The sequence below is a fragment of the Xenopus laevis genome, chromosome 1S, assembly GCF_017654675.1.
Source record: "Xenopus laevis strain J_2021 chromosome 1S, Xenopus_laevis_v10.1, whole genome shotgun sequence".
Taxonomy (NCBI): domain Eukaryota; kingdom Metazoa; phylum Chordata; class Amphibia; order Anura; family Pipidae; genus Xenopus; species Xenopus laevis.
The window spans coordinates 98,263,835-98,284,009 of NC_054372.1; the positions used below are offsets into that span (position 1 = coordinate 98,263,835).

Sequence of the window (20,175 nt, forward strand, 5' to 3'; positions counted from 1 at the left end):
TGTCAGACTGGGACACCACGGGCCCACCCAAAAACCTTAGACCAGGGGCCCACCAAAAAAACTTAGGCCAGGGGCCCACTCTGAGCGCTATTATTTTTCTTCTCCTCAACCTCCATTTTCCTATTCTGTTTTCTTTACATACTATAATCTATTATTCCATCTACTTAGCCTCTTTGTTCTCATAGAAATAGGGAATGGCCGTTAAATAGGCTAAATATTTAGCAGCATGAGGGTCCACTGACACCTGGGCCCACCGGGAGTTTTCCTGGAATCCTAGTGGGCCAGTCGGACACTGTATGTCTGGACCAGGACAGGAATGTTTCAGGCCCAGCATGGCCTTTTGTCAAACATAGTCCAGCCATTACAAGCAGGAGATTTTTCAAAGACAGCCCGGATCTCTTATACGTACACAAAACCCAGTATGCCAGTGTCAACTAGAAGGGACAGATCCAACTCTCTTCATCCTGATCCATATGGGTAGAGCAGTGCTATGTGACCTTCACTGTTTGTTTAACCAAAGGGGATAGTTGGATAACATGGAAAAGGCCATGGTCCTATCTTTACACAGTGCCTAGCTTCCATTGAATGTTTACAGCTGCTAGAGACACCCAGTATTTTTTCTGGCATCTGGCACTGAGAGAAAGGACATGTAATCTGCATGGATCAAGATACGTATTCTGATGTGGATAGTATCCAGATGCAATTACCTGCAGTCCTGTATAGAGGCTTCCAGAGTATTTTGCTGTAATGTCTTATGCCAGTCCTGTCAGTTCTTTAGGTTCCAACAGATAAAATGTCCTAGGTGGTGCAATGTAGTCAATGTGTATATAACAGATGGAAGCAGGCCAAGAACCACAGTGCTGTTCTGCAATTAACTCTTATTACTCACTTCGCTCTTTGAGCAAATTTTTGCCCTTTATCAAATGTCAACTTTGCTTGAAACATGCCATTTCTAATGAAAAGTTCATTGCAGACAGCACTGTGGTTCCTGGTCTGCTTCCATCCATTATTACATTAAGGCTTCCAATCTTTTGTCAAGTTGTTCCTCTTTTTGTTTTCTCCCTGACATCACTTATAGGGTTTTTCAATTATAGGTTTTCAGTAGGTAGTTAGTACCATGTAAGATGAATGGGCATATTGTTAACTTGGGTTAATGTGCATATTGAGGGTAGAGATTATGTGTGTTCCATATAAGTGAGACAAATGCAAGTCACTATATCTACATTTTGTACCAGAAGGACCACTCTTAACCACATGGCATGGTGGCACCTGCTGCAGTTCTCTGGCATTCTGCCTTCTGCTCTTTTCAGTGTCATAAAGTGAGTTGTCACTTACCCTTTATCTCTTTCTGCCACCTACCATGGTATTTTATGGCATTGGCCTGAAACCTCCAACACAAGCACTTTTTGGGCATTTGTGTTTTCCTGTAATTTTTTTCCATTCAACTCTAACCTGAAGAATGGCAACTAGTGCTTTCAGGCAACTCAGATTGAACACACTGGGAGACCATTTTTAAAGCTTCATGTTATCTTTTAAAGTAGAAGGAAAGGCTAAAATTAAATAAGCTTTATCAGAAAGGTCTATATAAATACACCAGTAAACCCTCAAAGTAATGCTGCTCTGAGTACTTCTATTGTGTACACATGGGCTTCTGTATCAGACTTCCTGTTTTCAGCATAAAACTCCAGGGCTAGGACTTGAGCATGCTCAGTTTGCTCCTCTCTCTCTTCCTCCCTTTCCCCCCCTCCCTCCTGTAATCTGAGCCCAGGCCAATTGAAAAGTGGCTTAGAAAGCCATTCTATAATATACTAGAAGTAAACGTAAAGGTGAACCACCCCTTTAAGTACAACTGTAGCTTTTTATTTTATAATAAAATCGCTGTATATAGTTATTACTGAATATACTTCAAAGGAAAAGGGTTTGTGTCAGCTTCAGGTATTCAGACAAACGTTTAGAACTGCAGTAGAATTTATTATTTTATGGGAAATCTAACTTCACAATCAGATCTGTACATTGGAACTTGCATTGATAGAAATGGCCCAAAGGCAACAAGAGCAGACTGAGGCATCAAACCAAAGTACACAAGGTTTAAAACTGGGCCTGTCCTCCTACAGCAGCTACCATGTCAAGAAAACTACCTCTATCAGCTAGACAAGCACTCTTGGCTGAGCTTTAGAACTAGTAGTACTACTTTACTACTTTTTCTTCTCAGCAATAAATATTTTTTTATATGATCTAATTATCAAATGTTTAATCGAACAGTATACAATGCAAAGCATCATTAGTGCTTATCCCACATGGCACATCAAAGCCTTAAATGAGAAGGAAAGCTACCAAAGCAGTTTATTGCCAATATATTAGTCACACTAGTGCAAGCTATAACACTATATTTAATCTGCAGAATGCTTTACCATTACTATTGTAATTTTAATTCATTTCCATAATGTCATTGCTTTTTCCAGACGTATCCTTCACCATGATGCCGTCCCTTCACCCATCTCAGCCAGTGGCTTCCAAACTCCCAAAACTGGGGAAGCCGGTTCTTGCAGAGAATAATCGACCTGACAAGGTGAGCCTGGTGATGTTCTTGCTATAATTCTATGCTTTATTGTGCGATCTACTTAGTTATTGTTGGGGTGCTGGGGTTTCTTACCAACATTTGTGTGTACACTCCCCATACAGGGCCAGGGACTGAATAGTAATATAAGCAATAACAAGTACTAATAATGACAGTAACAATAACAGATTGTTTTTGGGCTGCTGCAGTTAGTGACCCCTGGCAATCAGGTAGTATTTTAGTTGCAGGCTTGAAAGAAGCAGAATAAGATGGCTAATAATTCAAAAACCAGTGAAAAATTAAGACCAATTGAAAAGTTGCTTACAATAGATCATTATAGGGGTTGTTCACCTCTAAAGTAAGTTTTAGTGATGTAGAGGGTGATATTCTGAAATTATTTGTAATTGGTTTTAATTTTTTATGGGTTTTTGTTATTTAGCAGCTCTCCAATCTGCAATTTCAGCAATCTGGTTGCTAGGGTCCAAATTACCCTAGCAGCCATGCATTATGGATGAGACTGGAATATGAATAGGAGAGGCCTGAATAGAAATGACGAGTAATGAAAAGTAGCAATAACAATGCAATTGTAGCTTTAAAGAGCATTTGTTTTTAGATGGGATCAGTTAGTTGTTATTAGGTGTCTGTGCTGCCTTGTTAAAGCACACACTTACACATCTTCACCTGGTTCCTGTTTTACTCTGTAACATCTGTATGAAAGGACTTCACAGGAAGGGATTGTGTGGCATTTTCACAGATTTAGAATGATAGAAAATGACTGGCCATGCTCGGGGGGGGGGGGGATTTAGTTTTCAGGTTTCCAGCTTGCAGGGTTTTACCTAAAACACATATATCCTTGCTGGGTGTTGTGCTGCAACCTAAGGGTACGGGCAGGGGAGTATCTATCAGCTAAGAGTTGGATGTGGTACAGCAAACAAGAATACGGGTATAGGATCCGTTGTCTGGAAACCCATTATCCAGAAAGCTCCGAATTACAGGATATACATAGACTACCATTTTAATCAAATAATTCTAATTTTTAAAAACAATTATCTTTTTCTCTATAATAATAAAACAGTACCTTGTACTTGATCCAAACTAAGATATAATTAATCCTTATTGGAAGCAAAACCAGCCTATTGGGTTTATTTTCTGTTTACATGATTTTCTAGTAGACTTATTATGGAAAGATCTCTAACAGGTCCCATACCTGTACAGGTTTTCCAGCAATAGACTGCTGATCAGCAGCATTTTATTGTTCGGTGCAATAAATGCAATAAAATGGTGGCCCTCGTTTCCTTGAGTTCCTTTGTTTGGGACCTCTGAGCAACTGCCTGTCCTGACCTTTTTATTTTCTTTTATTAATCAACACAGTAGGATATAAGCACCAGTCACAGCTCTGTCTTAACACAGGGAAAAAGCTTTATCCAACAGTACCCTATCCTTAAATAAAGACATGGACAACTGTTCTGAGGTGAATCTGTGATGGTCACAGCTTTATTGTATTTCAGTAATAAGTGTCCCAACAGAACCCACAAAGGGCTGTTTGATCCAAAGGAAAGCAAAAAACCTCACTAGAGGAAAAAATTCCTTCCTGACTCCTTAACGGCAATCGGAATTACTCCCAGGATCAATATGCCCTATTCAGCTTTACCAAAATACATGTATGACTGTATGTCAGTAAGGGGATGTGTGTCTGTGTGGTGCATGTATGGCTACCTGTTTGGAAATGTAGGAATGTATGGGTGCCTGTAAGGGTGGTTGTATGGATATGTAGGAATGTATGGGTGCCTGTAAGGGTGGTTGTATGGATATGAAGGAATGTATGGGTGCCTGTAAGGGTGGTTGTATGGATACGTAGGAATGTATGGGTGCCTGTAAGGGTGGTTGTATGGATATGTAGGAATGTATGGGTGCATGTGAGGGTGGTTAGATGGATATGTGGGAATGTATGGGTGCATGTATTGCAAACGTACCCCTTGATGATAGATGGAAAGGCCAGATCTCTGGGCCATTTCCAAGGGGTCAGAACCCAGTTCCTGCCTGGATGTTTCTGCCTCACCACCTTCGGGTTCTTTCTGGGAGGCGCTTGTCTCTGTCTCCTCTGCTGTTCTTCTTGGAAACACTGCTGGAAGCAGCATGTGTAAAAAGCTCTGCCTGGATGATACCAGAGCGATGATCTTCCCGACACACTCTTCCATTACGTGATCTGGGTATTCAACGGGATCCACGTTGATGGGTTTGCCTGAAGGGTAGAATTTTGTGGCTACTTTCAGGCAGCACAGAGCCATCATGGAGGGTGCATAAGTATAAAACTTATGATGGTGGGTCAGGCTCAGTGCTGCAATGCCTCTAGCAGCCGTCAGGGCAATGGCTTCTTTTGTCTGCTGGGCAGCTACAGGCTTCTTCTGGCTGGCTACTCTCCGGAGGGAGAAATGCTCCAAGAAGTCATCGATGGTCGGTGCGGACAGTTCAAAAAGCAATCTGCAAATGATGACTCGCTCCAGTTGGTTCATTTCCTTCTTTGTAAAGGTGTCATCAAAGAGTTTTAGGCAATTCCATAGGCTGAATTGCCGTTTGTCCACTAACTTGTAGGCTATATTGAAGCAAGTGGCTCCTACTCTGTTCAGGTCGGTGGTCATGATGGGAGCAGTGCGGGCAAGAAACCGCTCCAGAAGGTTGACAGTCAAGCACAGAGACCTAAAGTCCAACTTCAGGCGTCTGTGTATGAAGACAAGCAGGCTGGTGAACTCATACCATGACGCCAATGTGATTTCTGGCTGACTTTGTAGAAAGTTCAAAGCCATAAATCTCTCTTCAAGGCTCTTGTTGTACATGTAGGCGTCTTCCCCATACTCCTTGAAGGTCTCTAGGCCAATGCCTATGTGAGCTAAGGTGTTCCAAGGCTCATTTTGAAGTGCTGGGTCCCCAGCTGTAGGGTGGCACGTCCCACGTTGATCACCTTGGTGCCTCACCCTTTTGGGATCATGGCAGCACCCAGGTGAAAGTTGTACATCGATCTGTCGTCTTCGCTTCCTCGCTTTTGAAATCTCCATGCTCACAATTTCTCTCTTTTTCGCTATCTCTCTCTCACACACTCTCTCCTCTCCAACTGTCTCGTAAGACTGTTGGTACTAAGCGTCTCTGTTACTCCAAAGTCACCTCTGCTGCGCTCTAATTGGCTGGGCCAGTATGCACTCTGATTGGTTGGGCCGGCGAAAACCGTTAGGTGCCTATGTCCAGTGCAAACCCATAGCTTGTGTTTGTCAGTATCCACTATTTCTTTTATTAAAGTGTTTTGTGAGATACAGAAAATGGTACTACTAACTAACTGCCTAAAGTTCCCCTAACTTGACATGATAGCTCTCATTATGAATGTATTTGCCATGTAGCTGAGTGCAAACTATTGGTTTTAAAGGGGACCTGTAGTGTCAAGTACACCAACATGCCATTACATTATACACCTCTAAAGGAATGTGCTTTAAAAATGTACATTTCTTACTGCTTTCATAAATAATTCCCCCAAATCTAACTTGAGCCAGCCAACCAACATCTGTACCTTCTGCTGGCTGCTTTCCATGGCTGAATAAGGGAATCCAAGGCTGCCAGCACATTGCACAGCAAACAGCAGTTAGGTTGACCTGTCAGTTGACTGCAGCATATCTTTCCCTGTGTGAAGGCAGGGGAGCTGTGATTGGCTACCCACACACAACAGAAGCTTTGGTTGGCTACCCCTGATTCCAACTGTGTTTCTGGGCTGAGACTGGTACAAGGTGCCCGTCACTATGGGGAACTCCAGTATAAGTGTCATGTAAGATAAGAAGTGGCTTCTCTTGTACTTGTCATTTTACACAGGAAGACCTCTGTGCATAGAACATGATTGAAGTGTTACTTTGTCTCACCAGCCAAACTATCTGACAGTTCCAGTCCCATTCTTGTGACACCATTTTGGGTTACTATACACACTATCCCTCACTTACGACCCCTACTTTCTTTCTTGCATTATTCACATAATAAATGGCAGCAGTCCCAGTGGCTGCAGGGGGCACAGAGTATAAGAAACACAATGAGAGTTCAGGTTTTTATATTTTTCGATATGAATCTAAAATCCTCTTCCACCGCAAGGTTTTGGTGACCTAAGAGCATCCACAAGAATTTCTTTATTATGTGAGTAGCTAATGAAGCTTGTAAAGGTCAAAATATACATATACAAATAGCAATGTTATTTTAAAAGTTTGGGGCAGCAGTGCATATCTCCAACTGGTGTACTGGTTTTACTCACATGAAAGAGTGGAATTGGTGCTGGTGCAGGTGCTGAATCAATCCTGAGCAGATAGGGATATGACCTAAAATGTCCCTTTTTTAAAAAAATCTTGTACAATAGAAGAGGTTAGCAGCAGCATCCAGCAGTACAAGTAAGGGGACAATGTGCATGCATGTGTCTCCTGCCAGACAGCATGGGGCTAGAGACTCTAAGTATATCACTACAGAAAAACACATATGCCTGCTCAGCTGTAATAAAGCAGAGGGTGGGTTGTTGGACTCACTGACTGACAGGCAGGATATCTGACCAATCATCCTACTATGGCTAAATTGCATTGATTCAAAGAATTATCCTATGGTTGGGCAAATGCAGTTCTAGGTCCATGACCCAATAAATGTGCCTACAAATGGATCAGTCAGATTTTTTTGTTGTTGCAAGAATCAGTCAGCAGGGTCTACCTCCCCCGACACATTTAGAGATCATAGAGTTTATTTGGCAATACACTAAAATTTATGAAGAAGTGGTGAATGTGTGGCCAGACCAATATGATGTGCTATAATGATTGATTGGGTGCAGTGTTGGTGCCTACACCTTGCTCCTGGGTTAAATCTACTTATAAGCATGTGTGCTAGAGTAAACTTAATTATTGTGGAATCTCAAGGGACCCCATCAAAAACCCACTTTTTGAGTGTAACATTATTACACAGCTTGTCATCCAGAACAGCAGTAAATATTGGTTAATTCTTCCCAGATATTTATGGGCTACCCTACAATACACTCTGCATCCCTGTGATAGCTGCCGGGGAACCTGAGTGGGTGTAACATTCAGACACACCAGCAATATAGTACAGTAACTGCTGTGTGCACATTACTCCTTCACAGTCCAGGGTCTTTTTCAGTAATCCCTGGAACTGCAACATCTGGCCACTTGGGACTTTGGTCGATTAACACTTTACTCCACTCAGCGAACAAATGAAGCCACAGCATCTGCACACAAGAGCTTTTCATCTAAATTAGGGATGCACTAAATCCAGGATTCGATTCGGGATTCGGCCAGGATTCGGTCTTTTTGAGCAGCATTCGGATTTGGCCGAATCCTTGTGCCTGGCCGAACTGAATCATAATTTGCATATGTAAATTAGGGGTGGGTAGGGAAATCACGTGACTTTTTGTCACATAACAAGAGTTTTTCTGACTTTTTCCTTTCCTGCCCCTAATTTGCATATGCAAATTAGGATTTGTATTCGGTTCGGTATTCGGCCGAATCTTTCACCAAGGATTCGGGGGTTTGCCCGAATTCCAAACAGTGGATTCGGTGCATCCCTAATCTAAATGCACAGAATAGACACATGTCATATTAGGCAATGTAATAACAGCTGCAGAGCTTGTGCGAGGCATTGGAACCCAAAGCAACCAATCAGATGTTTGTTTTAAATAAAGAAAATGCTGTCTTCTGATTTGTTGCTTTTGATTATTACATGATTACATTAGTGGATATAGAGAGAATAATCTACCCCCTATTGTAAAATAAAGGGATGGATGTGTAATTGCAACACCCAGCATCCTTATAATCAGACAATTAGATGATTATTGTCTGTGGCAGCACTGAGTCTGTGCTCTGATCTTGCATTGCTGCCTTCTCTAGAAATCTCCCTGTTGCTGCTTCAAGTTCATTACAGCACCTAGTGTAGGGTGTTGTGTGCGGCCAAAGGGTATCAGCACTGCAGCATGGCATTACCCAGTGATGGGCAGAGGGTGGCAGCATAGCACTGCTAGATTGGCATATAAAGATTATTAATGGAGAATTCATTAACAGGGACACTGGAGTTTCACACATGAATCCATTGATATCAACTTCCCACCTGCTGCTGCCTGCCCTTGTGTCTGCTCTCTCCTCCATGTTTATACTATGGGACCCTATTATTTCTTTATCTGCTCCCCCATTTTGTTCTTTGTATTTCATGCCCCTAATAGTTCTCTTTTCATTGCCTACATTCTCTTTATTTGCTTTCTCTCCTCACAGTTTCTGTCCATCTCCTTTTTAAAATATCCTATAATATTTCTCCCCTGTCGTCTCCTCCCTTTTTTCCTCCCATTTTTCTTTCCTCTGCAATGAAATGATAATATATAATCAGAACCTGTTGTGGTGATGTTTTATTCATCTGATCCTGCCAGTCGGTTCTGTGACTATAGGATTAGAAGAATATAGAATCAATGTAGAATGTACTATGTTGGCATTTCCTTTCATCTGAACAGCTTGGGTGTTTTATTTAAAAGCTACTCCTTATTTATACCCTTGAATTGGCAACATAGTCAGCATACAGGTACGGGACCTGTTATCCAGAATGCTCGGGACTTAGATTTTCCACTTTTTCTATAATTTGAATTTACATGCCTGAAGTCTGCTAAAAAATCATTTAAACATTCAATAAACCAAGTAGGATTATTTGCCACCAATAAGGATTAATTACATTGTAGTTGGGATCAAGTACAAGGTATAGGGAATATGCTTTAAGATATTTAATTAATTGATTAAAAAAGAGTTTATGGGAGATAACCTACCATAATTCAGAGGTTTCCAGATAACAGATCCTATACCAGTACTAATTTAACATGCTCTGTAGAGAAAAAAGGCATTGAATAAGATGCTTTGTTCTAAACTGGGCCCACCATGCCACAAAGAAACCACAGCCCAAGGGCCACAACCTAACATACTTTTTCCTTTTTCTTTCATATTATTTCCTTACGTGTTCTCATTTCATTGCATCTTTTTCTCCCCTTTAATTCTCCCTTTATCTGACCCATTTTCTAATCCCTTGTGCCCTTTACTCACTGCAATTACCTTTCTTTTCTTTCTGCTTTCCTTCAATTTCTCTCCTATTTTACCCTAGACTCAACCCCTGTGCCTTTCACTCCATCTTCTTTTTCTCATTACCTCATGTATCCCCTAGTTTGCAAGGATGTTTGTGCAGGACTTAAAGGAGAACATTATGTTTTGAGCTTCGGTACCAGCCCAAGTCAACCACAGCCCTTTAGCAGTAAAGATCTGTGTCTCCAAAGATGCCCCAGTAGCTCCCCATCTTCTTTTCTGCTGATTCACTGCACATGCTCTGTGTTGCTGTCACTTACTGTAATACAGATAATTACTACATGGCAGCACAGAAACCAGTGTAATTAGCATCAGAATATAATAAACTGCCCTGTAGCATCAGCTTATATTACAGGCCAACTTCATTTTCTACTTGAAAATTTGTGACAACCGCTAAGCATTCGCTTCTTAAGAGCCCACTGAACATGTGAGTGTCGCAGACACTTTCCAAGATGGTGACCCCCTGTGACAAGTTTGAAGCTCTGGATCATTGTTGCTGTTGCTATTGAGAAGCTGAACAAATTCTGTATATAAAACATGGTATTTTTGCCACATTCATTTTAGGGTTTAGTTCTCCTTTAATGAAAGGCACTGTCCACTTGAGACATCATCCAAAAGGTGAGAGGAAGGTTTGGGGCTGATATATTCTACTCTTATAAAGCTGATGTACATGGGAGCTTGTACAACACACAACTAGTAACATACTTCTCAGGCTTCAGTTTAAGCCTTTCCTTGCCAACATCTTAGATTCTAAATCATTGGTAAGGAAGTTACAGAATGCCAGAGACAGAGTCTACATTTCTAGACTCTTAGACTCTCTTTTTAGAAATAATACTTTCTGTTTGCTGTTCTAATGGTCCTTATTTACTAATGCTGGTGCAGGCTTACATCTTACCCTTTCCTACATTTAGATGAATACTGCATGGCTACACAGAAATCAGTGCAGTCTGCAGTGTTTATATTAATGGATTTCTAAATAATTGAAATTGAATATATGTTCAGAGTTAAAGGGGGTGAGGTGATAACCCTATACAGGGCTGTGCTTAGGTCTAGAACTAGGCTCCCAACGTCGGTGTGAGAAAATCTTACCCTGGTGGTCTAGTGGGGGGACGGCAGGGACGCCTGCCGCCCCCTCGGCGAGGACGCTCGCCGCACTGAGCAGGTTCACTGTAGCGCAGGTCTGTTAGGGCGCGCGCACGCGCCTCTTCCTGGGTTTATGCGCAGTGGCGCGAAATTCAAATGCTATTTAAAGGTACAGTTTTACTTTATGCATTGCCCGTGATAGGATTTTTGTTCCTGGTGCTTCTGAGCTTTGTGCTATATTCTGAACCTGTTTGATTCCTATTTTTGACCCCTGCCTGGCTATTTGACTATTCTGACTTCTGGATTCTGACCCTTGCCTGATTACTGACTACCGCCTCTGATTAACCCTCTGATTGACTCCCTGGTTTGACCCTTGCCTGTCTGATAACGTTTATTCTCTGCCTGCCTCGACCCGGCCTGATCTGACTACTCCTTTGCAGCAAGTTACTTGTTTGTTAACTACCTATTATTTACCTGCATTTTATTATATGTGTGTAAATAATACAGTAATTGCATTTGGAAGTTGGAGAGTCCATGTAAGGTTATTTATATATTTGGGGAAGAACGTGCACTCATCTTTGATCTGAAAGTGCCGCTAATGTCACTGCTAGGTGTTTTCTATTTAAAGGGGTTGGTGGCCTTCACACTTTTTTCATTTCAGTTGGTTTCAGATAGTTCACCAAAAATAAAGACCTTTTCCAATTACCTTCTATTTTCCATTTGTGACTGTTATTCTAAAATTGAAGTGTAAAGTTTCATTTTTCACCGTCTAAAGCAGCTCAGTGAGGGGGGTCACCGATGCATTAACTGTTAAGGGCCAGGGCACACACTGCTATTTCAGGAGATTAGTCGCCCATCGACAAATCGCTTCTTCTTCGGGCGACTAATCTCCCCAAACTGCCTTCCCACTAGCTAAAATGTAAATCAGTTGGATCGCTTTGACTTTCCGAAGTTTCCTCGTAAGGCAACTTTGGGCGACTTCTGAAAACAAAGCGTGCGAGTGCCATCCTGACGACGATTTAGATTCTAGAAGGCAGTTCGGGGAGATTTGTCGCACCAAAAAAGAAACGATTTCCTGAAATAGAGGGTTAAGTAAAATGTTAGGGGCATTTGCCTGGGTCTCATTCTAAAATTGCCGAATCGGCTGAAGATGGCGCCCATGAACTCTGATGCCTGAATCTGCACCGAGGGGTTATGAAAACGTTAGAGCCATTTGCCCTGGGTAACACTGGGGGGAGGAGGGAGCGGGGGCCTATGTAGAGTAGCTTTTTTTAACTTTAGGGCTGAATTCTCCTTTAAAGGTCTTAACTTTCTAGAGAGAAAACAAGGTTTATCAAGAGCTGAATTTATTAAAGTTTTGTCTTTTTAAAATGTTTGTGCTAAAATATAAAATAATACTGGCTTTTGTGCAGATTTTTGCATCGTGCACAGTTTCGTGTCAGAAGCCACACTTGTGTCTCAGTACTACTGGCCATGGGGCTATAAGGACCGACTGGTGTTCTCTCCAATGCAATGTGTACCATTAACCCTAACATTATATCAGTGATGGCCATCTGGCCGCCTTCAGCAATCGTTGAAGAAGCATTGATAAATATGGAAGGGCGAATGTTTCAAGTTCCTTTTTTGAACAGCTAAAGAGTGACAGGTGGCGCAGTGTTGCCTTTATACAGTATTGCTTCCCCCACCTTGACATTACTGTAATTTTATTTCATCTCCATGTCATTGCTTGTTCCAGCCGTATCCTTCACCATGATGCCGTCCCTTCACCCATCTCGGCCAGTGACTTCCAAACTCTCAAAACTGGGGAAGCCGGTTCTTGCAGAGAATAATCGACCCAACAAGGTGAGCCTGGTGATGTTCCTGCTATAGTTCTATGCTTTATTGTGCTGTCTATTTAGTTATTGTGGGGGTGCTGGGGTTTCTTACTTACATTTGTGTGTCCACTCCCCATACAGGGCCAGGGACTGAATTGTAATATACGCAATAAAAAGTACCAATAACGACAACCACAGATTGTTTTTTGGCTGCTGCTGTCAGTGACCCCTGGCAATCAGGGAGTATTTTAGTTGCAGGCTTGAAAGAAGCAGAATAAGATGGCTAATGATTCAAAAACCAGTGAAAAATTAATTGAAAACCAATTGAAAAGTTGCTTACAATAGATCATTATAGGGGTTGTTCACCTCTAAAGTAAGTTTTAGTGATGTAGAGGGTGATATTCCGAAACAACTTTTTAATTGGTTTTCATTTTTTATAGGTTTGTGTTATTTAGCTCTCCAGTCTGCAATTTCAGCAATCTCGTTGCTTGGGTCCAAATTACCCTAGCAACCATGCAGCATGGATAAGAGACTGGAATCTGAATAGGAATATGAATATGAATAGCTTGCAGGGTTTTACCTAAAACACATATAACCTTGCTGGGTGTTGTGCTACAACCTAAGGGTATGGGCAGGGGAGTATCTATCAGCTAAGAGAGTTCGATGTGGTACAGCAAATAAGAATACAGGTATAGGATCCGTTGTCTGGAAACCCATTATGCAGAAAGCTCCGAATTATTGGATGTCTATCTCACATAGACTAACATTTAAATCAAATAATTCTAATTATTAAAAACAATTTCCTTTTTCTCTGTAATAATAAAACAGTACCTTGTAGTTGATCCAAACTAAGATATAATTAATCCTTATTGGAAGCAAAACCAGCCTATTGGTTTTATTTACAGTTTACACAATTTTCTAGTAGAATTATTATGGTAAGATCTCTTATCCCGAAAACCCCAGGTCCAGAGCATTCTGGATAACAGGTCCCATACCTGTACAGGTTTTCCAGCAATAGACTGCTGATCAGCAGCATGTTATTGTGCGGTGCAATAAATGCAATAAAATGGTGGCCCTCGTTTCCTTGAGTTCCTTTGTTTGGGACCTCTGAGCAACTGCCTGTCCTGACCTTTTTATTTTCTTTTATTAATCAACACAGTAGGATATAAGCACCAGTCACAGCTCTGCCTTAACACAGGGAAAAAGCTTTATCCAACAGTACCCAATCCTTAAATAAAGACACGGACAACTGTTCTGAGGTGAATCTGTGATGGTCACAGCTTTATTGTATTTCAGTAATAAGTGTCCCAACAGAACCCACAAAGGGCTGTTTGATCCAAAGGAAGGCAAAAAACCTCACTAGAGGAAAAAATTCCTTCCTGACTCCTTAACGGCAATCGGAATTACTCCCAGGATCAAAATGCCCTATTCAGCTTTACCAAAATACATGTATGACTGTATGTCAGTAAGGGGATGTGTGTCTATGTGGTGCATGTATGGCTACCAGTTTGGAAATGTAGGAATGTATGGGTGACTGTAAGGGTGGTTGTATAATTATGTAGGAATGTATGGGTGCCTGTAAGGGTGGTTGGATGGATATGTAGGAATGTATGGGTGCCTGTGAGGGTGGTTGTATGGATATGTAAGAATGTATGGGTGCCTGTAAGGGTGATTGTATGGATATGAAGGAATGTATGGGTGCCTGTAAGGGTGGTTGTATGGATATGTAGGAATGTATGGGTGCCTGTAAGGGTGGTTGTATGGATATGTAGGAATGTATGGGTGCCTGTAAGGGTGGTTGTATGGATATGTAGGAATGTATGGGTGCCTGTAAGGGTGGTTGGAAGGATATGTAGGAATGTATGGGTGCATGTGAGGGTGGTAGTATGGATATGTGGGAATGTATGGGTGCATGTTTTGCAAACCTACCCCTTGATGATAGATGGAAAGGCCAGATCCCTGGGCCATTTCCAAGGGGTCAGAACCCTGTTCCTGCCTGGATGTTTCTGCCTCACCACCTTCGGGTTCTTTCTGGGAGGCGCTTGTCTCTGTCTCCTCTGCTGTTCTTCTTGGAAACACTGCTGGAAGCAGCATGTGTAAAAAGCTCTGCCTGGATGATACCAGAGCGATGATCTTCCCGACACACTCTTCCATTACGTGATCTGGGTATTCAGCGGGATCCACGTTGATGGGTTTGCCTGAAGGGTAGAATTTTATGGCTACTTTTAGGCAGCACAGAGCCATCATGGAGGGTGCATAAGTATAAAACTCATGATGGTGGGTCAGGCTCAGTGCGGCGATGCCTCTAGCAGCAGTCAGGGCAATGGCTTCCTTTGTCTGCTGGGCAGCTACAGGCTTCTGGCTGGCTACTCTCCGGAGGGTGAAATGCTCCAAGAAGTCATCGATGGTCGGTGCTGACAGTTCAAAAAGCAATCTGCAAATGATGATTCGCTCCAGTTGGTTCATTTCCTTCTTTGTAATGGTGGCATCAAAGAGTTTTAGGCAATTCCATAGGCTGAATTGCCGTTTGTCCACTAACTTGTAGGCTATATTGAAGCAAGTGGCTCCTACTCTGTTCAGGTCGGTGGTCTTGATGGGAGCAGTGCGGGCAAGAAACCGCTCCAGAAGGTTGACAGTCAAGCACAGAGACCTAAAGTCCAACTTCAGGCGTCTGTGTATGAAGACAAGCAGGCTGGTGAACTCATACCATGACGCCAAAGTGATTTCTGGCTGACTTTGTAGAAAGTTCAAAGCCATAAATCTCTCTTCAAGGCTTTTGTTGTACATGTAGGCGTCTTCCCCATACTCCTTGAAGGTCTCTAGGCCAATGCCTATGTGAGCTAAGGTGTTCCAAGGCTCATTTTGAAGTGCTGGGTCCCCAGCTGAAGGGTGGCACGTCCCACGTTGATCACCCTGGTGCCTCACCCTTTTGGGATCATGGCAGCACCCAGGGGAAAGTTGTTCTTCTTCGTTGATCTGTCGTCTTCGCTTCCTCGCTTTTGAAATCTCCATGCTCACAATCTCTCTCTTTTTCGCTATCTCTCTCTCTCACTCTCTCTCTCACTCCTCTCCAACTGTCTCATAAGACTGTTGGTACTAAGCGTCTGTTACTCCTAAGTCACCTCTGCTGCGCTCTGATTGGCTGGGCCAGCACACACTCTGATTGGTTGGGCCGGCGAAAACCGTTAGGTGCCTATGTCCAGTGCAAACCCATAGCTTGTGTTTGTCAGTATCCACTATTTCTTTTATTAAAGTGTTTTGTGAGATACAGAAAATGGTACGACTAACTAACTGCCTAAAGTTCCCCTAACTTGACATGATAGCTCTCATTACGTAGGTATTTGCCATGTAGCTGAGTGCAAACTATTGGTTTTAAAGGGGACCTGTAGTGTCAAGTACACCAACATGCCATTACATATACACCTCTAAAGGAATGTGCTTTAAAAATGTGCATTTCTTACTGCTTTCATAAATAATTCCCCCAAATCTAACTTGAGCCAGCCAACCAACATCTGTACCTTCTGCTGGCTGCTTTCCATGGCTGAATAGGGGAATCCAAGGCTGCCAGCACTTTGCACAGCAAACAGCAGTTAGGTTGACCTGTCAGTTGACTGCAGCATATCTTTCCCTGTGTGAAGGCAGGGGAGCTGTGATTGGCTACCCACACACAACAGAAGCTTTGGTTGGCTACCCCTGATTCCTACTGTGTTTCTGGGATGAGACTGGTACGAGGTGCCCGTCACTATTGGGAGCTCCAGTATAAGTGTCATGTAAGAGATGGAGTGGCTTCTCTTGTACTTGTCATTTTACACAGGAAGACCTCTGTGCATAGAACATGATTGCCTTCTCCAAAAGCAAAGCCCAGAACTCCCAGACTTATAGTATCTTTATCATTTGCAGTACAGGGGATTTCTTTAATATTATAAAACATTTGAGTTGCTCATTGTTCCCTGACCTGTATGAGTCGGCCTGCAGCCTTTTGCCTTTACATGGTCACAGAACATGTCAGTGAGGCTCATTTATTAAAAGTGGGCAAAACCGCAATAACTCATGGCAAACAATTCAACTTTGTAGGGTGCATTTTATTGATTCCTGAATGTGCCTTTTTGGAAGCTGCCACATTGGCTGCTGTGATATCTATAATGTTTTCCGCAGACTAGAGGGAACTGGCATCTAGTGGGCAGTTGAAAACAGTGCCATCTTGGCTAGTGACTCGGATATATATGATCAAGGAATCTCTGAAACATGGGGATACAAGAGTTTTTTCTAAACAAGGAGAGCATGCTTTAAAGGGGGGTTAGCTTTAAGTTAACTTTTAGTATGTTATATAATGGCCAATTCTAAGCAATGTTTCAATTGATATTTATTATTTATAGCATTTTAGTTATTTGCCTTTTTCTTCTGACTTTTTCCAGCATTCAAATAGGGGTCACTGATCCCATCCAAAAATCAAATGCTCAGTAAGGCTACAAATGTATTTTTATTACTTCTCGCATTCTATTCAGACCCTATCCTATTCAAATTTCAGTCCATTCCAGTTATCTCAAACAACTCCTTTAAGTAGAAATTGATTTGTATAACAGAAACACTGTGTGGGATACAACTTTTATGGCCTTGTTAATAAGTGTTACTTTGTCTCACCAGCCAAACTATCTGACAGTTCCAGCCCCATTCTTGCGACACCATTTTGGGTTACTATATACACTATCCCTCACTTACGACCCCTAATTGCTTTCTGGCATTATTCACATAACAAAAGGCAGCAGTCCCAGTGGCTGTAGGGCAATATACTGATAGCTGCCTGGGCAGCGCCGGATTAGCTGGGCGGGCACCCCTAGGTTGTGCGCTCCGCGCGGTCCTAGCGCCCGCCCGCACTACCACACGCTGGTGCCGTCCTAGGCCTGGGCCTATGTGGCCTTGCCACAAATCCGGGCCTGTGCCTGGGAAGGAACCTGAGTGGGTGTAACATTTAGACACACCAGCAATATAGTACAGTAACTGCTGTGTGCACGTTACTCCTTCACAGTCCAGCAATAAAGTACCCCTGACCCCAGTAATCCCTGGAACTGCAACATCTGGCCACTTGGGACTTTGGTCGATTAACACTTTACTCCACTCAGCGAGCAAATGAAGCCACAGCATCTGCACACAAGAGCTTTTCATCTAAATTAGGGATGCACTAAATCCAGGATTCGGTTCTGGATTCGGCCATGATTCAGCCTTTTTCAGCAGGTTTCAGATTTGCCCGAATTCTTGTGCCTGGCCAAACTGATTCATAATTTGCATATATAAATTAGGGGTGGGTAGGGAAATTACGTGACTTTTCGTCACAAAACAAGAGTTTTTCCAACTTTTTCCCTTTCCTGACCCTAATTTGCATATAAAAATTAGGTTTCGGTTCGGTATTCTGCCGAATCTTTCACCAAGGATTCGGGGATTCTGCCGAATTCCAAATAGTTTATTCGGTGCATCCCTAATCTAAATGCACAGAATAGATCCGTCATTTTAGGCAGTGTAATTACAGCTGCAGAACCCAAAGCAACCAATCAGATGTTTGTTTTAAATAAAGATGAAAATGTCTTCTGATTTGTTGCTTTTGATTATTACATGATTACATTAGTGGATATAGAGAGAATAATGTACCCCCTATTGTAAAATAAAGGGATGGATGTGTAATTGCAACACCCAGCATCCTTATAATCAGACAATTAGATGATTATTGTCTGTGGCAGCACTGAGTCTGTGCTCTGATCTTGCATTGCTGCCTTCTCTAGAAATCTCCCTGTTGTTGCTTCAAGTTCATTACAGCACCTAGTGTAGGGTGTTGTGTGCGGCCAAAGGGTATCAGCACTGCAGCATGGCATTACCCAGTGATGGGCAGAGGGTGGCAGCATAGCACTGCTAGATTGGCATATAAAGATTATTAATGGAGAATTCATTAACAGGGACACTGGAGTTTCACACATGAATCCATTGATATCAACTTCCCACCTGCTGCTGCCTGCCCTTGTGTCTGCTCTCTCCTCCATGTTTATACTATGGGACCCTATTATTCTTTATCTGCTCCCCCATTTTGTTCTTTGTATTTCATGCCCCTAATAGTTCTCTTTTCATTGCCTACATTCTCTTTATTTGCTTTCTCTCCTCACAGTTTCTGTCCTTCTCCATTTTAAAATATCCTATAATATTTCTCCCCTGCCGTCTCCTCCCTTTTTTCCTCCCGTTTTTCTTTCCTTTGCAATGAAATGATAATATATAATCAGAACCTGTTGTGGTGATGTTTTATTCATCTGATCCTGCCAGTCTGTTCTGTGACTATAGGATTAGAAGGATATAGAATCAATGTAGAATGTACTATGTTGGCATTGCCTTTCATCTGAACAGCGTGGGTGTCTTATTTAAAAGCTACTCCTTATTTATACCCTGGAATTGGCACAATAGTCAGCATACAAGTACGGGACCTGTTATCCAGAATGCTCGGGACTTAGGTTTTCTGCTTTTTCTGTAATTTGAATTTCCATGCATGAAGTCTGCTATAAAATCATTTAAACACCATAATTCAGAGGTTTCCAGATAACAGATCCTATACCAGTACTAATTTAACATGCTCTGTAGAGAAAAAGGCATTGAATATGATGCTTTGTTCTAAATTGTATTGGACTGAGCCCATCATGCCATAAAGAAACCACAGCCCAAGGGCCACAACCTAACGTACTTTTTCCTTTTTCTTTCATATTATTTCCTTACGAGTTCTCATTTCATTGCATCTTTTTGTGTCTCCAAAGATGCCCCAGTAGGTCCCCATCTTCTTTTCTGCCGATTCACTGCACATGCTCTGTGCTGCTGTCACTTACTGAGCTTAGGGACCCACTCACAATATACAGTACACATAGAATATATATGTCACAATATAAGGCTGATTAGTAATGAATACAGATAATTACTACATGGCAGCACAGAAACCAGTGCAATTAGCATCAGAATATAATAATCAGCCCTGTAGCATCAGCTTATATTACAGGCCAACCTCATTTTCTACTTGAAAATTTGCGACAACCCCTAAGCTTCGCTTCTTAAGAGCCCACTGAGCATGTGAGTGTTGTAGACACTTTCCAAGATGGTGACCCCCTGTGACAAGTTTGAAATTCTGGATCATTGCTGCTATTGAGAAGTTGAAACTTTAGGCTGGTGCAATAAATTCAGTATATAAAACATGGCATTTTTAGCCACATTCATTTTTAGGGTTTAGTTCTCCTTTAATGAAAGGCACTGTCCACTTGAGACATCATCCAAAAGGTGAGAGGAAGGTTTGGGGCTGATAAACTCTACTCTTATAAAGCTGATGTACATGGGAGCTTGTACAACACACAACTAGTAACATACAGTACTTCTCAGGCACTTCTCAGGCTTCAGTTTAAGCCTTTCCTTGCCAACATCTTAGATTCTAAATCATTGGTAAGGAGGTAACAGAATGCCAGAGAGAGAGTCTACATTTCTAGACTCTTAGGGTAGGGGCACACGGCGCGATTTCGCCGCGATTCTGCGCTAAGCGAGTTGTCGCTGCGTTTTTTAAGCCGAAATAGCTTTGCTA

General features: G+C 42.1%; 2 protein-coding genes across 2 annotated transcripts; both read right to left on the reverse strand.

Moving 5' to 3' along the window:
• Positions 1 to 2,766: 2,766 nt before the first annotated feature.
• LOC108705888 (cyclin-O protein B-like) lies at positions 2,767 to 5,632 on the reverse strand. The gene is made up of 2 exons (XM_041578453.1): positions 4,433 to 5,632; positions 2,767 to 2,830 (listed from the first exon to the last, which is right to left on the reverse strand). The coding sequence occupies exons 1-2, from the start codon at positions 5,608 to 5,610 to the stop codon at positions 2,767 to 2,769; spliced, it is 1,242 nt and encodes a 413-aa protein (XP_041434387.1). The 5' UTR covers positions 5,611 to 5,632.
• Positions 5,633 to 8,807: 3,175 nt separating this feature from the next.
• Positions 8,808 to 16,875, reverse strand: LOC121398910 (cyclin-O protein B-like). Its single transcript, XM_041578457.1, has 2 exons — positions 14,383 to 16,875; positions 8,808 to 8,925 (listed from the first exon to the last, which is right to left on the reverse strand). The coding sequence occupies exons 1-2, from the start codon at positions 15,594 to 15,596 to the stop codon at positions 8,808 to 8,810; spliced, it is 1,332 nt and encodes a 443-aa protein (XP_041434391.1). The 5' UTR covers positions 15,597 to 16,875.
• Between the last annotated feature and the right edge of the window lie 3,300 nt (positions 16,876 to 20,175).